This window comes from Bidens hawaiensis, unplaced genomic scaffold (genome assembly GCF_021521415.1).
Source record: "Bidens hawaiensis isolate Kalapana, Puna unplaced genomic scaffold, B.hawaiensis_p1.1 tig00019208_1, whole genome shotgun sequence".
Lineage (NCBI taxonomy): Eukaryota > Viridiplantae > Streptophyta > Magnoliopsida > Asterales > Asteraceae > Bidens > Bidens hawaiensis.
Genome location: NW_027492914.1, coordinates 58420 through 78102, shown reverse-complemented (window position 1 = coordinate 78102; position 19683 = coordinate 58420). Strand labels below are relative to the sequence as shown.

The 19683-nt window shown below is 34.4% G+C and overlaps 1 protein-coding gene across 1 annotated transcript; it reads right to left on the bottom strand.

Moving 5' to 3' along the window:
- Positions 1 to 3001: 3001 nt before the first annotated feature.
- Positions 3002 to 8931, bottom strand: LOC143557872 (kinesin-like protein KIN-14N). Its single transcript, XM_077046841.1, has 17 exons — positions 8836 to 8931; positions 8351 to 8575; positions 8130 to 8274; positions 7941 to 8050; positions 7656 to 7775; positions 7377 to 7580; positions 7094 to 7303; positions 6916 to 6990; positions 6688 to 6834; positions 6144 to 6282; positions 5947 to 6056; positions 5234 to 5395; positions 4913 to 5118; positions 4701 to 4782; positions 4031 to 4135; positions 3809 to 3913; positions 3002 to 3428 (listed from the first exon to the last, which is right to left on the bottom strand). Exons 2-17 carry the CDS (start codon positions 8525 to 8527, stop codon positions 3249 to 3251), a joined length of 2277 nt encoding a protein of 758 aa, XP_076902956.1. The 5' UTR covers positions 8528 to 8575; positions 8836 to 8931; the 3' UTR covers positions 3002 to 3248.
- Between the last annotated feature and the right edge of the window lie 10752 nt (positions 8932 to 19683).

The window sequence follows — 19683 nt, the reverse complement described above, 5'->3', positions numbered from 1 at the left end:
TGGGGGCTCCAGCCAATAATATTATGACGTGTGGCAGAGAGAGAAACTGGATAAGGGGGGTGTTGGAGCCCCCGTTGGAGCCCCTGGCCCTGGTGTGGAGGGGCTCCAGCAGGGACTCCAGCGGATTTTTTTTTTATTTTTTTATAAATATATTCAAAAAACGTATTATTAAAAAAACTCATAAATTATTAAAAAAAACACACATTAATGAAAAAACACATTAATATCTAAAAATAAAATAAAAATAAAAGTACTAAAAAAAACATTATTCTTATTCTTCGGCTTGGTCTTCTTCGATCAACCTCTTTCGGATACGTTCCTTTGCTTTTCCATTAGCATTTGATCGACCGGATTTAGGTTACTGAAGTCTCTAGTAAGGAAGTCCAAATCTCTCATTCGACTTTTTTCCTTTTTGTCATTAGAGACCACCTCCATGGTTTTGTTGAATTTATTGAGGGATTCAACAAGATTGGCGATGTTTACGGCTTCCCCCTCAGCCGGTTTTTTCCCCTTGGTGTCCCGTCCCAATGGCCGCCTCCTCGGCGGTGAAGACGTTTCCTCCCCCGCAATGTTTAGGTCGAATCCAACGCGGCAATCCGACCCGATTGAAGTGCTATACGCTCCGGACGAACTTGTTTTAGTCCGTTTCGGCCGTACTTCCGCATCAACGTCCGGCGCAACCAGCTCAACCCACTTGGAACACCTTTTCAACCTCTCCCACAACTTTACATCGTCCCACGTCTTCACCGTCCCATACCTCCGCAAACACTCCTGCTTCCACTCTTCGACAGTGAAATTGTAAACCGCCAAATCATCACTGCCACTTGGTCTCATACGACCGCTGTTCCTGTTGAAAAGATTAGTAAACAAGCCGACAAATTTTCTGATTTCGGACCACCGACCCGAAATCATATCGGCGTTCCGCTCTGTACTCCCAACGAGCGTATAGAACGTCTCCCTAACCTTTGTCCAAAAAATCTTGCTCTTTTGGTAGTCGGCTGCAAATGAATAAATAAATTTGTAAGTCATTTAACTTTTTTATTTAACTTTTTTATTAAAAATCATTTTTAAAAACGTTAAAACAATTACCGCAACGCCGATTCTCAGAAATGACTATCCAAGCCCGACACAAGGCTTCCTTCTCATCCGATGACCACGGAGTGGTTTTCCGTTTCGTCCTCGGAGTCGAAGCCGGTCCCGACCCATCCGTTGCAACTTGTTTTTTCCGGTGGACGCGTCTTCTTTGTCCCGTAGCTTCACCGTGTGATTCTTGTGTCTCCGGAACAACAAAGTTAGAAGACGGTTGTATGTTGGATGGTTGAAAGCCGGATGATTGTTGCGGCTCCGAATAAAACATCGGTTGGTGCGGTGACGACCATAAATCGTCGTCAATATAATCTGAATCTAGGTTTGGGTACCAATTTTCAGCCATGTTTTTAAAAAAAAGTTTGGAAGATGGGTTGATTTTGGGTTTTTTTTTTAAGTTGTGGTAATTGTTTTATGTGAAATGGGTTATATATAGGAACAAAAAACTTTTTTTTTATTAAATAAGAGCCCAACGGCTCATTTATCATGTCCAACGGCTCTTTCTCCCTTCCCAATGTCCCTTTACGCCAACTTGGTCCCGCTAACAGGCTTGCGCCTGCTTTGTTTTTCGTGCTCGCGCCCCTCTCGCGCCCCGGTGGTGTGGTGCTCGCGCCTGGGGGCGTGAGCGGAGGGGCTCTCGCGCCCCCGTTGAAGCCCCACACCCCTCAGCCTAAGGAAAAACAAGCGTGCACAAATTAATGTTGTTTTTACTTTTTACTCTTTGTGCACAAATTAATGTTGTTTTTACTTTTTACATGTTTTTTTTCCTTTCCTTTTGGACCTAAATCTTTTGGAAAAAGAATTTTAATTTTGGAAAAAGTAAGAATGTGAATGTTGAAAATAATGTCTATGCTATAAACGTGTGGATAACATATGCATGTGTATGATATCAAATTTTAACTTCAGTTATATAACCTTGTCTCCTAAATAGAAAGTTGTTGTAATATATATATAATACGTAAGTGTAAGGATAATTTCATCCAGTAATTCACATTCTCATATATTTGCTATCACCATCTTACTCCTTTTATTTAATCATATATCCAATCTCGTTATAATTGTGGTAATATTATAACAGTCTACTATTTCTTTTGTTGTTCTATAAAAATTAGACTTATCAACAAGTGAGAAGTTTACTAAGTACAAGGAGTTCCCGGCAACCTCTACTTTTCTTCCTTAGTTGTATAAATTTATTCGTTCTCCTCTGAAAATTTTGAATCCACCCCTCTGGCTTATGAAATTTTTATACGTGTAGAGTCAGGCTCCCTCCGTGTTTTCATTCAAGCATCGCTATCTAAGATGTGTACCTGTCTACCTATGGAAGGTCGAACGTCTTGTAATGTGTACTGGTTTAGTTATCTAATTGATCATGCGTAAATGAATTAGTCAATTAAGTAATCCCAGTGTACGCTGTCATCCGACTAGTGCGTAACGAGTTCTACAATATTGACACACATGTAATTACATTTAAAATTCTAATTTGATTAATCCTGATGTACCACACCCCTTAACTAGCTCCTAACAAGTTCTACAACACCATCACACACACATATAAATTTAAGGAAGATATAATACCATTTCTTTGATCTAGAATCATTTTAAAACCAACCCACACAAAACTTGCTTGAATGTTTGTTACTGAATTTATAACTCAAATTCATTATTAGCTAACACTCAAATTCATCAAAAAAAAATAACAAAATAAATAATACCAAAAATTTTAAGCTCAGATATAGTGTCAATATTTTTTGTTTCCAAACATTAAAAAATTAAATGTAAAACCGAAAGAGGCTCGTAACCAAACCGAGTCCATATCGAAAACCAAAACTGAAAGCCAAAACCGATCATTTTTCAAAAAAAAGAAAAAAAAAACAGAAATTTTCAGTTACTAGGTACAGACAATAAGCAACTATCCCCCAAGAAAAACAACAAAATCTTGTTAGTTAGGAAACAAGGATCTATAACTATCAAGTATCATTCAATCAAATCAACAAGTACAAACCTCCACTAATCCTATCATCATTCTTAACTGTTACAAACCACGTAAGATCCTTCTTTTCAACTATACACATTACCATGCACACTTCGAGTTAAAACTCACAACATACTTTTTGCCTTTCGTTCTATGTCAATAACTAACATCTGCGAATCCAACACTTCACTCAACCATAGCTCAACCGCGGCTCCATGTATCTCATCGATGTCTGGCGTCTCGGGATGCTGATCTCACACGCATTCACTCTTGCAGCAAATCGCAAAGAGCAAAGTGACTCGTTGACTGAAGTCGGTGCTGGAGAAACGTTGACCACCATTAACGTCTTTGAATCGCCACCTAAGCAAGGCTGGTTTTGACCATCGGAAATTATTATTTATTACCATGTTTCAAATTAAAAAAAAAATAATATATTGTTGTATTAATTAATAACTAATAAAATCACAAACATAGCCATGTCATTAACTAATAAAATTAGAAAATAATAGCCTTTGACTTTTACCTTTTCAAAATATTCAAACAAGTGAAAAAAAATGCCACGCGGCCAACTTTAGAGCCACAGGAGGAGTTGACTCTTTTATGAATTTTAATTTGTTTCTTGTTTTTCTATTATATCCCATTTATTATTTAAGTAAAAAATACTTCTTTAGCAAAATAAGGTCGATGGAATTTTAGTAAATTAATAGTTCAGGCAAGGCTAATTTTGTAATTTTCCCTTAATAATATTACCTGAAGAAGATATGTGAGTTTTGAGTTTCTGAAAGGAATGTGCTCTTCCTTCTTTGCTAGTGCGAATATAACGTCACTTAATGACGACAAACTCCTATTGATGGCCTGATATTAAACATGGTAAGAGACTAAGAGTTAGTTAAGTTTGACAAACGAGCCCAGATGTTGAAACTAACCATTAACGTGAACGGTCGGGGCCGAACCAGAACGTGAAGTAAATACCTGAGTTTCTTTTAGTCGTTCCCCGGTTGACCCGCTCTTGGAAAGACGTTCGCTACCAGCAAGATCTATAAGGTTGAGAACACCTTGTACTTGTTGCTCCAATGTCTAAAAAGTTAAAAAGGAATAACTCAACATTAGCAATCATGCATTTTGGACCGTTCACACAACCACCACCATCAGAAAGGCAAAAACTATATATCGCAAAATGAGCGGGTTGAGAAACCGGTTTACAGTGGATAGGGTCCAGTGGTCAACTGTTCGACCCGTTTCCTTTCAACCAGTTAAACTAGATGGCACGTGAGACGTTCTATAGTAAATTTTAAAACACACTTTGAGTGAATTTCAACCCATTTAACCCGTTTCGATTCAACTCGTTAAATTAGATGATTTAGGAGGCTCTATGTATTAGAAACTAAAATACCCTTTGAATGACTTTCAACCCGTTTGGCCCGTTTCCTTTCAAACCCGTTTGACCCGTTTCCTTCCAAGCTGTTTCCTTTCAACCCGTTAAATTAGATGATTTAGGAAGCTTTATGTACTAAAAATTTAAATACACTTTGGGTGACTTTCAACCCGTTTGACTCGTTTCCTTTAAAACCATTAAATTAGATGACGTAGCAGGCTTTTGAACTCATTTGACCCCCTTTCTTTTCAAACTCTTGCGACTTACCTCATTAACACCTGATATCCCCAAAGTAAAGACAAAGTGACTTCTTGAAGACTGCTCGTTCATTTGAGTCTTGCCCACAGACCTAAATTCAAAAAGAAAACGAACCCATAATAAGCCGTTTTAACATCTAAAGAAAACGAACCCATAATAAGCCGTTTGGACGTCTAAATTTTTGCATAAAGTTTACAACTTTTCATAAAAAATCAAGATACCTGCTTTGTGCAGCACGGTTTAACAAAAACGCAACCTCTTTACTGCTACGAACATCAACAATGGTCAAATCTGAAACATGGGTGGTTCCATTTGGATCATGTTTGATTGCATACTGTTGTTTGTTAGCACTACTTTCTGTAGAACAAGACTTATTTGATGACAACAAATCACGTATTGTCTCGTTGTATATTTCCAACATTGAAACCTACAAAGTTCAATTGTAGAACAAGATGCTCAAAAAGGTTTAAAAAACAAAAACAAAAAAAAACATAATATAATTTGAAAAGATCAAATAAAGATTATGAATTTCGATTGCAAACCTGCATTTCATACTTCCACCCTTGCTCCTTAAGCTTTTGCCGTGCCTCAAATATTTGTTCTAGTGAACGTGGTATAAGTCCTTTATCATCATAGCTTCCTGGCGTTCCCATCATTGTATGTGTTTTACCGGATCCAGTTTGACCATATGCAAAGATGCAAACCTACACGCAATATTAAGTTTGATTAATTAATAAGTAGAATGCTTTGACTTTAAGGTCAAAGACGCTACTTTTCCACTTTTAAATTAAATAAGGTACAAGTGACAAGTTTAACTTGGTTAATTATGATTTATTTGTTTATTAAAGGTTCAAACTTGGTCAACAGTCATGTAATGTGCATTCAAAAGCTTACCGTGTCCAAAATCATTTAAAGTATACAACTAATTTAGGTAAATTTGTTTTTTTTAATCATATGAAATACACTAGTTACGTAAAAATGCAAGATATGGACAAATGAATGCTTGTGGGCCAGCCCGGCCCATTTTGTCCCTTGTATGAAAATTGGTCACTGAGGTTTGGAGACGAAAGTATGTTAATTTGTTGTTGTTTCATAACCAGTGAAAAATGAATTTAAATTTGACAAAAAACAATAATAATAATAATAATAATAATAATAATATATGCAAAGGGTAGTGCACAAATTTAAATTCTTAACAAACCCATAAATTAAATGGAATAATGATTATATAAAAGAGGAAAAATATTAAAATGACCTTATAACCGTCAAGTGCACTTTGTACAAGTTGTGATATCTCTTCAAACACCTCTTCTTGTGTTGTTTGAGGTGTAAACACCTTATCAAACATAAAAGGATGGGTTTGACCTATTCAACAAATTAGAAACACTAGTCAAACATAAGAGTCAACACAATGAAAATTACAAAAGTCAAATACACAGTTTTATAATATACCATGTTGCACCACTTCGATGCCTCGGCCAAGAGCTTCGGTTGTTGTGGGAAACAAAATGGTTTTTATTTCATTTTCCACACCTTCATCAAACAAAAGCGGCCGCACTCTACAGAAAACTCGTATGTTTCCTTTCAATTCCTGCCTCAAAATTACTTTTTTGGTAAGAATAATATAACTATTATATGTTTCATAAACTGGACAACTAAAACTTTTAATTAGCTAAAGATTATTGATTAGTAAACGAGCCAAGCATGAGCTTCGCTCGTTTAACCTAAGAGGGCTCCAACTCGGCTCGTGAGTAGTTTTTCAAGCTCAGTTTCGCCTCATTTATCATTTACTAAATATTTTATTTATAGATTTTAAATATAGCAAATATATTACATATTTTTATCATAAATTTATGAATAATTATTATTATATATATTTTCAATATATTTATTATATAAAATAGCAAACTCGCAAGCGCCTAGTCAAGCCCATTTTGACCCGTACCTAAAAATTACTCATTTTTCCACCTCTAGAGAAAAAGAATGAAATTTTTACCAATATTGTATTATGCAACTTCTTTCTCAATGCTTCTCCTTCAATAACTTTCACATCAGCCTCCGCCAAACGAATTTGTAACTCCGAGTTAAGTTTTTTCTGTTCTTCGTATCCTGCTTGAGTCTCAAATGATGATAAAGCAGACATCTACGACAGAAACACTCAAACATAAGTCTGAAATATATTTAAAAAGCATATAAGCAAAAGGGGACCTAAAGTCGATGATACCTCTAATTTCTTCCGAACAGTGGCAAGTCGCTTCTGCAATCTATTTATTGTGTCGTTTTGTGAAGCACATGTTACCTAACAAGAGCAAATGACAAGTGTAGCATAAGATATTAGATACATACAATAACAACTGTTGGTCCCTCGAGCTCATGCAATAAATCTCAGGGTATTAAATCACCTCGAGCTCCATTGATCTTGAAGTTAAGGTACCCAACTCGACCGCTGATTTTCCAGTACATTCTTTATATTGCTCCACTTCGGTTGTTAAATCTTGAACAAGTAACAACTGTCGGTCCCGGTCTTCTCTCACTTGATGCAAATCCCCTCTCAAGCACCCTACTTCACTAGCGAAAGCTTCTTTTAGCTTCACTGATTCTTCTAAACTCACCTAAAATATTAACTCAAGCGTTTAACAGTTGTTAATTTAAACAAACAAAAGATTGTGAAAGTGCAAAACCGACTTTTGCAGAAGCTAACTGATCCTGTTGAGACTGATGGTAGCCTTTTAATTTGCTTAAATTCTCCATTAACGCGGCTTTTTCGTGTTCCACTTTGTTTAGGGTTTCACTGGTTTGATTAAGCTCGGTTTGCAGCTTACTGTTGTACTGTTGTAAGCCCGTGTTGTACTCTTGCAATCTTTTGTACATGTCATTGACCGATAATATCTGAAAAACTAATAACGTGTCACATAATTTCTAAACTTTTATTAGAATTTATAGATTTAGATCCAATTTTATAACCTTCTGATTCGCGTCTAAACTTTCATTTTTAGCTTTTTCAAGATCTTCAATGAGGGTGGCCTGTGACCGTTCTGCTGTCATTCTAGCATTCTTCTCCATCATCAATGCTTCAACCGCAGCCTGAATTATCATTATTATTGTTATTATTGTTATTATTATTATTATTAATTAAAACCATAATACCAAAATATGTAAATGATATTACAATAAACACTAATTTATATATTCTATCTAATAACAATCAGATCAATAATGAAACTTTATTAGTCTAGATTCAAATCATACCAGTTTTTCGGTTTCTTCTTTTGCGAATTTCTCTTGTAAAGCAGAGTAACTCGCTCTTAATTCCTCGATTATTGCATTCAGTTCTTCTTCCTTTGCATTCATCAGCATTTCTATATCACAATTAAAAAATAAATCAAATTGTGTAAATTAAAATTTAATATTAAAAATATCAAATATCAAAATTTTTACCCATTTCATTGGATTTATTTTCTGCTAACTCAAACAGCTCTTTAAGCTTTTCGTGTTCCACCGAAAGCCCCCCTTCGAAATCTTGAAACCATTTCACACACAATCTTAGCTTTTTAATATATTCCATCATTAAATCACATTTTTCCTGCAAACCCACAAAAATTCACATTACAAAAACTAATAATAATAATATATAAATAAATTTAAAAAAAAAAAAAAACCTTGAGATTGAATTTATCTTTGGTTTTGATCTTCATATTCAGCAATGCCTCAACTTCTTCTCTAGTAAACCCAACTCTTCCACAACCCGACCCGGCAACACTTTCGGGTCTGACCCGGGTATCCGGATCTTGACCGCCATTAACAAGAGGTTCAACACCATTTGCAGTTCCCACCATATTTTCAATTTCAGATCTTTAACACAGTTTCATGAAAGCCTTTCGGATCTTTATGAAAAACCCACAAATAATATGGGTTAAAGTTAGGGTTTTGACAGTAATAAAGAAAATTTGGTACCAAGATTGAATATTGCAATCAGAGACCAGTATCTGGGAAGACTAGATTTCTTTATCAACCAACAGATTTAGTTTTATAATAATAAATATATTTAAGGGAGAAAGATTATTATTAGTTTAGTTTAATAAAAGGGGAATTATTATAATTATTAAAACACTAATATAAAAATAAAAAAGATGAAATTTTTAACCTTTTGGTGTGATGGGTAGGTGCATCTGCTGCCATTAAAATGGAGTGAGGTAAATTGAGATAAAGAGGGTGGATGGATGGAGAGTGTTGGAATATGGTTAATTGGTTAAAGTATTAGGTGCATTTGACACAACCACCATACCAACATAAGATTTTTAAATTATTTTATTTTTTTATTTTTAGTAGTTTTTCTTTTTTAGCTCAAGAATAAATTAGGTATTTTTAAATGTTTAAACAAAGCAGGGTAATATGTTTTAGGGGTTGTTTAGTTTAATCAGATTTGATCGATTATACATCAATCACATGTTGATCGATCCGAACTTAATTTTATTCATATGATATTTTTCATCTTAGAAACAAACGGTCTGAACTCTAAACTCTAACCAAATCAAATGTTCAACTCTTAATTGTTTTATTCGGATATAAATAAACAGCTCCCTATAGATTGAAAGTGTGACAAACAAGTAAACAAATATGTCTGTCTAATTTTAAAAAAATATACGATCAAATATAAATATATAACTTACAATATAGATCACCTTTGAAACATGCTCTAATATTTTATAAAGCTTTAAATAAGAGTGATTGAAAATTGAAGAAGTTCATTTGTGTTTTGTTACTTTCGTAAGTGGAATTCTCAGTAATATAATTTTGAGATTTTTAGGTAGATATTGACTAGGCATGTTTTTAGCATCTTTCTAACGGTGATGCTCTGGTAACGCCTTGTTTTTGAGTTTTTTAACCAATGAAAGAAAAGGAAATGAGAGGGAAGGATAAGAAAGGAAAGGGAAGGGAAGTAAATTTTTTTAATTAGGTGTGTTCTTGAGTTGAAAGGAAATTAGAGGAAAAGAAAGGATAACTATGTTATCCTTAGTAATCATCTCATTTTTAGAAGGATAACTTATTGGGAAAAAAACATCAATTTAATCATTCATAACTCATCCTACTCCTTTTCTTTCCATCCTAAAAAAAACTTAAAAACACTTCTTTTTTAATTATACTTAGTTTTCCTTTTCTTTCCCTCATTTAAAAAACTCAAGAACAGTAGAGTGTAAATTGACTAGGCATGTTTTTAGCATGTTATAATGTTAAAGTTAAAGAAGTTCATTTTTCTTCGGTGTTTTATACGAGGAATCCTCGATAATATAATTTTACAATTATTAGACACATGTTGACTAAGCATGTTAAATCCTATCTTGTTCCCTAGTTTGGAGTGTAAATTGACTATGCATGTTTCTAACATGAAATAGTGTAAAAAACCAAAGAAACTCATTTTTTTTACTGTAGTGTCATGTGTAGAATTCTCATTAATATAATTTTGCGATTTTAGACAAATATTGAAAAGCATGTTTTTATTGTCCTTCTATCGTGATACTCTAGTTTTGAGTGTAAATTACCTAGTCATGTTTTATATAATGGTGTAAAGATAAGATTTGCATATGTGAGAATCCAAAGCTCAAAACATTAATTGTCGGCCTTCTCAGTTGATTATGATCTTCGAAACCAAGTTAAATTGTTTTGTTATATATAATTTTATAACTGGAGTGTAATTGGATATTTGGAAACATAGAATCAAGCGTGGCTAATGCGTATTTTTCACCACTCAACCGCCTTTCAACCGTTTTTTCATGAATCTCTTCACTCGCTGTTTTTTTTTCCTTTTTCGTTTGAATGCGGTTGGTTGAGTTTGTTTGGGTGAAGTTTGAGGTTGGGTCTTGGGTATGGATTGGCTCGAGAAGAATTTTTAGTTGAAGGTCAATGTTATGTATTTTTTTAATCCGAGAAAGTTTGAAAAAGAATTTTTGGGCTAATGATCGCATGTAAAAGAAATCTATAATAAATATATACGAAGACAAAAAAATCCTACATATCGCGATGTGGTCGCTCCCCCTTTTTTTGGAGTCACCTGATTTGCTTGATTTTTAAATTGAGGCTTCTTATGCATTTGACCCGAATTCATGGGTATGGGTCTTACCAAACCCAGATATTCCATAAACGGGTTATAATATATCATGAAATTAAAAATTATTCTCACCAAATTATTGATGTAAAAATCCTATAAAATAGGATAATAATAAAATTAATATCTTATTTATTCTAAAAAAAGATATATATATATATTACTTAAATTAAAAAACCAATTTGATAGTAAAAAAAATAAACCGGTCATTAATTTTCATAAATATTATTTATAATTACAATTTTATAGTAAAAAGTATAAACGGGTCTTGGGTCTCATCAAAACCATATAGCTTTTAAACCGGGTATAACATCTCATTTATTTGTGAAACAATTTATCATTAAACTATAAGTGTATTATTAACTTTCATACAATAAAAAAATATAAATTCAAAAAATAAATAAATATTAGAACACAATATAAAACAACCCCCGTAATATGGGGGATAAAAACTAGTATAGTATATAAGGCCATGTGTAGTGGAGGGGCTACAATTGGGGGCGAATGGTGACACGTGGCGCCCAGTCAGTAAGGAGTGAAAATTTGTTTTTGGGTGTAATGGTGTAGAGGCTACAAGTTGGGCCCACAGTTTTTTTTTTATTATTTTCTTTTTATAATTAAACTAATTAAATAAAACCCAATTTATTTAAATAATTAAATAAAAATGCATTAAAATTAAAAAGAAATACAAAAAAATACATAACTAAAAATATAAAAAAACATAACTAGGTTCGGTCGGAAAATTGATACGGATAGCTCGGTTGATTCGGGTTCATCGGGTTCCATTGTAAGTTCGGTTGGTTCGGTTGGCTCGATTGCGAACCATACGTTTGACCGAAACCAGGAAATTGGTAGTTCGGTTGGTTCGTTTGGCTCGATTGCGAACCATACGCTTGACCGAAACCAGGGAATTGGTAGTTCGGTTGGTTCGGGTTGTTCTAGGATTCATTTTGTTAATTTTTTGTAAGAATTTGGGTATGATTTGTGTATAAAATGGAGAAGAAGAGTGTATGTTTATTTATATATATTGTTTAAATTAAATAATTTTTTTTTTAAATATGACCGTTGTAACGGTAATATTTATATAATATTATTATTATTATTATTATTCAACTCTCGCCGGCGACAAGTTTACCCCTACCCCGCCCCAAATCGCCCAAAAATCGCCGAGGGGGGGGGCGGTGTTTGCGCCCTTCCACCCCCCAAATCGTCTCCAACCTTCGCCCAGTACACATGGCCTAAGAGTAAAGTGTCATTTTCGTCCCTTTGGTTTGTTCAATTTTGTCATTTTCGTTTTAAAAAAATTCTTGCCATTACCATTCTTATGATATAATTTTCTTGTCATTTTGGTCAAATCCACCGACTCCATTAGTTGACTTCTGTTAAGTCAGTGTAAAATTACCAACATACCCATACTAACTCGAAAAATAAAGGGAAAATTCCTAAAATAGCCCATTTATAGAATGTGGTTCCAAATTTGTCCCCTCAAATTCAAGTTTTCAATTTTGTCCCTTTGGTATCTCGTCGTCGGCGGCATGTTAGCGAACACCGACGATGTGTTAACATAACATAGGGTTGACAATGCGTTATGTTGCTAACATATGGTAGCAGCGATGCGTTAATATTTAAAGCAGGGGTTCCACGATGCGTTAGCTGATAACGCATCGCTGCTACCCTATGTTAGCAACATTAATGTATCTCGTCGCCGGCGACATGTTAGCAAACACCGACGATGTGTTAACATAACATAGGGTTGGCGATGCGTTTATGTTGATAACATAGGGTAGCAACGATGCATTATCAACTAACGCATTGCTGCTACCCTACGTTAGCAACATAACGCATCGCCGGTATCCTACGTTAGCAACATAACGCATCGTCAACACAGATTCCGGCCACGTGTCGTTATCCTATTTGTTTCAGTAACACATCGTCGGTGTTCGCTATCATGTCGTCGGCGACGAGATACCAAAGGGACAAAGTTGGAAACTTGAATTAGTGGGGATGTAACATCCCGAAATTTCAAAGTGATATTAATTATATTACTTACTAATAGAGGGAAAGTTTACTCGGGTTGTCAGGAAATAAATAATAGAGTAGGAGTTGGTATGAGTCGGGCTAGTGTTGGATTAATGGAGACGGGTTAAATGAGAATGGCCTTAGGTCCATGGGATTTCAGGGATATAAATATCCCCTAAACCCAAAAATATCTTCATTTCCTTACTTTCTATACACACACTCCAAAAACACACACACCATCTACACCGCCGCCGGGCCGAGGAGAGGAACGGGCAGATCCGAGAGAGAGAGAGAGCGATTAGTGTGTTAACAAGTTAAACGAGATCCAAACAAGCTCAAAAAGGTATGATTCTTGATATTTGAAGTTTAAAGATCCAAGCTTTTTAGTGTATAAGCGACCGAAAATGGTCGGGAAGCGTAGTGGGTGATATTGAACCATAGCAAGGGTGTTAAAATCGCTCAAAATGCTGGACAGAAACCGAACAGCGGCTGATCTGGACAACTTCGCCTGCAACTGGGCAACTTCGCCTTCAAAGCGATGAACTTCGCCTGCAAGCTAAGTTCGCCTGATGAACTTCGCCTGCAAGCTAAGTTCGCCTGATGGCAACTTCGCTGTAAAGTTAAGTTCGCCTAACTGGTAACTTCGCCTGAGGCCAAGTTCGCCTGATGACAATTTCGCCTGAAGCCAAGTTCGCCTGATGGCAACTTCGCTGTAAAGCTAAGTTCGCTTAGCTGGTAACTTCGCCTAAAGCTAAGTTCGCCTAAGGTTAACTTCGCCTAGAGCTAAGTTCGCCCGAGGGTTAACTTCGCCTAAAGTCAAGTTCGTTTAGAAAATAAATTAAAAATCTAATGAAAAATGTGTTAAGACAGCTCGACCCCAGCCAGGGGCTCTGCCCCTTGGACCCTGCTAGGGGCTGCCGCCCCTAGACCCCGCTGCCAGGGGCGCTGCCCCCGGACCCCCGTTCGTTGTGGGTAGTAGTTAAGACTGGAAAGATGATATGAGTAGTGATAGTTGTTTGATACGTGTACTTGTTATACAGTCAGCCGTGCACAGCTGAAGAAAGGGATTACGATTAACGGTGAACGTAACCGTGTTCAGGTGAGTTTCTAGCCCCATTCCTTGTTATGTTTTCGGGGCTGTGTGCATACTCGATGTGTTGTTAATACATTTATCCTAAGTGATATGTGTATATTATATGTGATATGTGTGATAGATATGAATGATTGTTTGTCGGTACGCGAACGATCTTCGGATATTGCGCGTACTGTCAGGTTAAAAATAAAGGTACGAACATTGTATATCGAAGATGTATGAATATTTCAAATGAATACTTGTCGGGGCGTGAACGATCTTCGGATATTGCACGTAACGACAAGGGGTATGGTTGTTAAATGAATGAGGTAAAGAATGCCTAGAGTGTTCTTATGTTATAATGTAAGTATGTGTATACAGGTACACGAATGGCATGTGAGTTCTACGTTCGACATAGTAAGTTAGGATGGCAAATCCCTCTAGCTTCTGCCGGACATAGACTCAGCTGGTAATGGCGTAGTTAAGGACTGCGAGCCTTATACGTGAAGTAGATGATATATGTAAACGTAGATAAGGACTGCGAACCTTATACGTAATGTAGATAGGCGTCAGCATAGGAAAGGACTGTGAACCTTATACGTGCTGTATTTTTAGCATAGGGGAGGACTGCGAACCTCGTACGTGCTATGAATTAGGTTGCAACATAGGGAAGGACTGCGAACCTTGTACGTGTTGTGGATGTATTTCAGCATAGGAAAGGACTGTGAACCTTATACGTGCTGATTTTGTAGCATAGGGGAGGACTGCGAACCTCGTACGTGCTATGAATTAGGTTGCAACATAGGGAAGGACTGCGAACCTTGTACGTGTTGTGGATGTACTATGGTATAGGGAAGGACCGCGATCCTTGTACGTACCATAAATGGTGAACATAGGTAAGGACTGCGAACTTTGTACGTGTTCACGACCTTGAGTACAGGTATAGACGGTGAACTATGAACGTACTCTCGGTAGACTGAGGTTAGTGATTGTAGATATGTATGTATGTATGGTAGCAAGTATGTATGTAGAACAGAAGGGTAACTAGTGAAGTATGGATATGTATCTACGGATATGTGTGTATGTGTATGTATTGTATGGCGTTCGATTAACTAGAACTCACTCAGCGTAGCTGACTTTTAGTATGCACGCAGGTGAGCTGATTATAGAGTTAGCATGAGGATGACACACAGCATGGATTGAACGGCTGGCATCTGAAGAAAGAAGTAAAGATGTTTTAAATATAAAGTTTTGTGTTATAGTATCAAAGAAAAGATTTAATGTTTTGTAACAAATGATTGATGTTTTATATTCCGCGAAAAAGTTTTAATAAACTCTGATTTGAAGAACTGTGTTTATGAGTAAATCCGACGCTAAAGTAGGGTCACCGGGTTCGGGGCCTTACAGGGGATAATTTTGGAAACACATTATCTAAATGGACTATTATGGGAATTTTCCCAAAAATAAAAGCATATTACTACAATCATAATCTCCAATATATTTTAGTAATGACTATCAAAAACGAATTCTTCAAAACTTTAAGTGAAGTTAGAGTGTAATGACTATAAAACAAAGATAAGAGAGGGTGTTAACTAGGTATATTTTTAGCATGTTCCTATCGAGGATTCTCCAATAATGTCAACAGATTCACACTAAAATATTACAAGTTTTCTTAGATTTAAAGTATAGTATGCTTTAAATATTGAAATTTTAAAAATAGATAATTTTGTATATCTATAATCTATAATATATATAAACGAAAACCAAAAAATCCTAGGTGTCGCGATGTGGTCGCTCCCCTTTTTTTTGAAGTCATCAAATTTGCTTGATTTTTAAATAGAGGTTTCTCATGCATTTGACCCGAATTCATGGGTATGGGTCTTACCAAACCTAAATATTTCTTAAACGGGTTATAACATCTCATTAAATTAAAAATTATTCTCACCAAATTATTGATGTAAAAATCCTATAAAATAGGATATACTAAAAATTAATATCTTATTTATTTTAAATAGATATATATAGTATTTAAATTATAAAACCAATTTTATAGTAAAAAAACAAATGGGTCTTGGGTCTCATCAAATTAACCATAAGTATATTATTAACTTTCATAAATATTATTTATAATTAAAAAACTAATTTTATAGTAAAAGAAATAAACGGGTCTCAGGTCTCATCAAAACCATATAGCTTTTAAACCGGATTATAACATCTCATTTATTTGTGAAACGATTTATCATCAAACCATAAGTATATTATTAACTTTCATACAAAAAAATATAAATTTAAAAAATAAATAAATATTAGAACAAATAATATAAAACAACCCCATAATACGGGAGATAAAAATTAGTTATAAATATATATACATTAGAAGCTTATTTTAATGAATGGAGTGGGGTAAAGAGTAGAGTAAGAGTAGGGTTGGTTTTGAAATATTTAAACAGGAATCTCGCGGTACTACCCGTTAAGAATAAATAACCATTGTCAACCACATAACCCCTATCAATTTAGAAACTAGCATATACGTCCATCACCTTTAAGATTTGAATTTGAAAAACATATATGTTATTCTACATCAATATAATCAGTTTAGTCTAGGTATTAATGGTCTGGGATATGTATGCGGGTCTGGCGTTAGTCTTTACCCTACTGACTAGTCATCAATTAATAGCCATTTTGTCAAAATTGAAAATTTTACATAGAAAATTTGGTGTATATATGTATATTTAAAAATTACATATACATTCTAATCTCGATTAATCGCTAATCTTTATCTCACTTCTCGATTAGCGCCTAACGAGTTCCACATCACAGCGGAGATTTTGTTTGTAGTCGAGAATTTTATAAGTAAATGAGTTAATGTGTGTAAAATTAAATTTATAAAGTAAAATATATGTGGTTTATAAGTTCACAATGTAAATTTATTTACAATCTGTTTAATCCGACTACAATATCACAACTTTATACAACTTATAATCTTGTATGCCCCGCCTTAAATAAACAAACTATATGAGTCATGTATGAGTTAATTGGATTTTAGAAAAAAAGAAACATAAAAATATTTATTATTTTAACTCTATCAACTAGACACAATGTTTCACAATATATTAGTTTTCTTTTAACGGCACAATTGTTATCTACTATTTCAAATCTTATTTATTTGCTATTACTTTTATCAATGTGGCCAAACACATTCGCACATGTCTCTCACGAGTATTTAATTCTATCCACAAATCTAATAGAATATTTAAATGGAGTTTTTCAATACTATTTTGTTCTCACATTATTTTGCACAATCTTTGTCTTTTGCATTACTTTACATTGATGATTAGCTATAAAGATATAGCTATAAATAATTAGGGAATGAAATAACTCTTTGAACCATTCAATCATTTGATTAAAGCACGAAAAATCATTTTGATTAAAGCACGAAAGAGAAAGTATAACCTAAAAAATACGATTCATTGTTTACTTTATGTATTTATGGTTTATAATGAAACACAACATACTTAGGTTATCCGTATGGCCGATAAGGGGCTACAAAATTGGTGAACACCGCCCCTAGGCGATATTGGGTCGATTTTTTTTAAGGGGGGGGGGGGGGGAGCGCTAGTTTTTGTCGCCGGATGTGTTTGTTGGTTTACTATTATTATAATAATATGTGTGTGAGTAAGGGGGAAGTTAACGTACAGATGAAATTAGCGTGCTAAACGTGAGAATCAAGTAGAGTAGTGGGTGTTTGGGATTGCTTATTTTTACCAACTTATAACTTATTAACCTTTTGAAAAGTAAAGGTGTTTGAAATTACTTTTGATGTGAGATGAAAAGTTCCATAATTTAACTTATTAACTTAATGAAGAGTTATAAGGAGGTAAAATAAGGAATCCCAAACACCCCCTAATTATGTAGTTACAATGTTACATCATAGAGTAATTATATTACTCTATGATGTAACTACATAATTACTCTACTTGTATACATAATTACTTTACTTGATTCTCACGTTTAGTACGCTAATTTCATTTGTACTTGATCCAAACCCTATATATGTATATATATGTTGGGCTACAACACCATTACACCCGTAAAACAAAAACCCACTATTTGCTGACTGGGCACCACATGACGTAAATCGCCCAATTTTGTAGCTCATTCACTACACATAGCCTTAGACCATATGTAGTGGGAAACACCCTTACCTCCCTCTTCATTGATTGGTTTCCTCCTTGGGCCTGCCTTTCTCTTCATCAACAGGTTGAGAAAGTTTTCAAAGGCCGAAATGCGTCGGGGGGGGGGGGGGGGGGGAGGGGTGGATTAGGACAAAAGATGCCTCAGAGACAATTCCTGCTACGTTTGGTCTTGTAGCAATGACAAATTGTAACGGTTTGAAGTGACATTTTTTGTATTCAAGTATATCAACCATCATCAAATTATAATGTATCAATGTTACTTTTGAAAATACATAACCTTCCGTTAAAATATTTATAATAGTCACAAAAAATAAAATAAAATATTTAACAATAGCACTAGCATACTCCAATGACTATGAGGATAATGCATGAAGTTTAGAATTATGCTAATTCTAAACATTAATTCTTTGAATTGATGATTAACGTACAAGTGGTCAAGTGGCACATAAGTTAAAAAAAAGCTGGGATCTTTAATTTGGGATCCTTGATTGCAAGAGACGGTGATTGAACATTTTACTAACCAAAACAAACAAACATAATTTAGGATGACAAATTGTGTACATGTTTAAACACAATAAAACATGTTTAGAGGAAAAAAAATAGAAAAAGAAATACACCATACAATTTGACACTATTTTAAAAATATTTAAAATTAGGAGGTTATGGTTTATTTATCATTTTTGATACATAAAACATATAACTGTCACGTTCAAACTGTCAAAGCCAAATGCTAAATGCGTCGTTTTCATGTTAGATACTTGTGTCAGTTGCTTTGTCTCTAGCCTGTTATACACGATTTGCCACTAAAATGTAGAAATTAGTCTTTAAGTACTATTAAAAGGTAACATATAACTGAAAATTTTAACGAGCATTCGCATTAGAAACCATTAGTGTAACAAAGACAGACTATTTGGGCCATTTTTGTCAAACTTGCAATATACATAAACCATAGGGAGCATTCGTAGAATTAACTCTCATACAAATAAACAAACAAACAAAGATCACATAATTTAAACAAAGATCACATCAGATAGAAAGCTATGTCTTTTCATTGTATTAACTTCTTTAAGGTATCACAACTCCACAATAAGGAGAATGAAAATTGAAATTCAACAAAAGAGAATTGTGGTATGGAAATTTAAAAGGTTAACCTAATATGAGTTGGATGAAACATGATATCAATTCTAATATGTTTTGTATGTTGAATTTGCTAATGTTGCATCATATTAGTTGAGATGTATATTTCGTTGTCGTTTAACTGTTAATGGCAAGAGTCAATGACTAAGTATCATGCTTACGAGTGATTTAGTACGCTTATTAAACTAACCGCCCACCCAAGTAAACAAATTAAACAAATAACTGATAATTCATATCTTTTAACAGGTATTATTATTATAATTATTATTATTATTATTATTATTATTATTATTATTATTATTAAACCTCATAGTAAACCTAATTAAAGTTTACATATACTATACAAATCATAAAATTGACTTAATGACTGATAGTTGCAATTAAACACAACATGCAAACTCATAGTTAGATTGGCTTATAGGAGGTTGAAAAGGTGCTATCAAAGATTACAAGGTAGGGACTTCG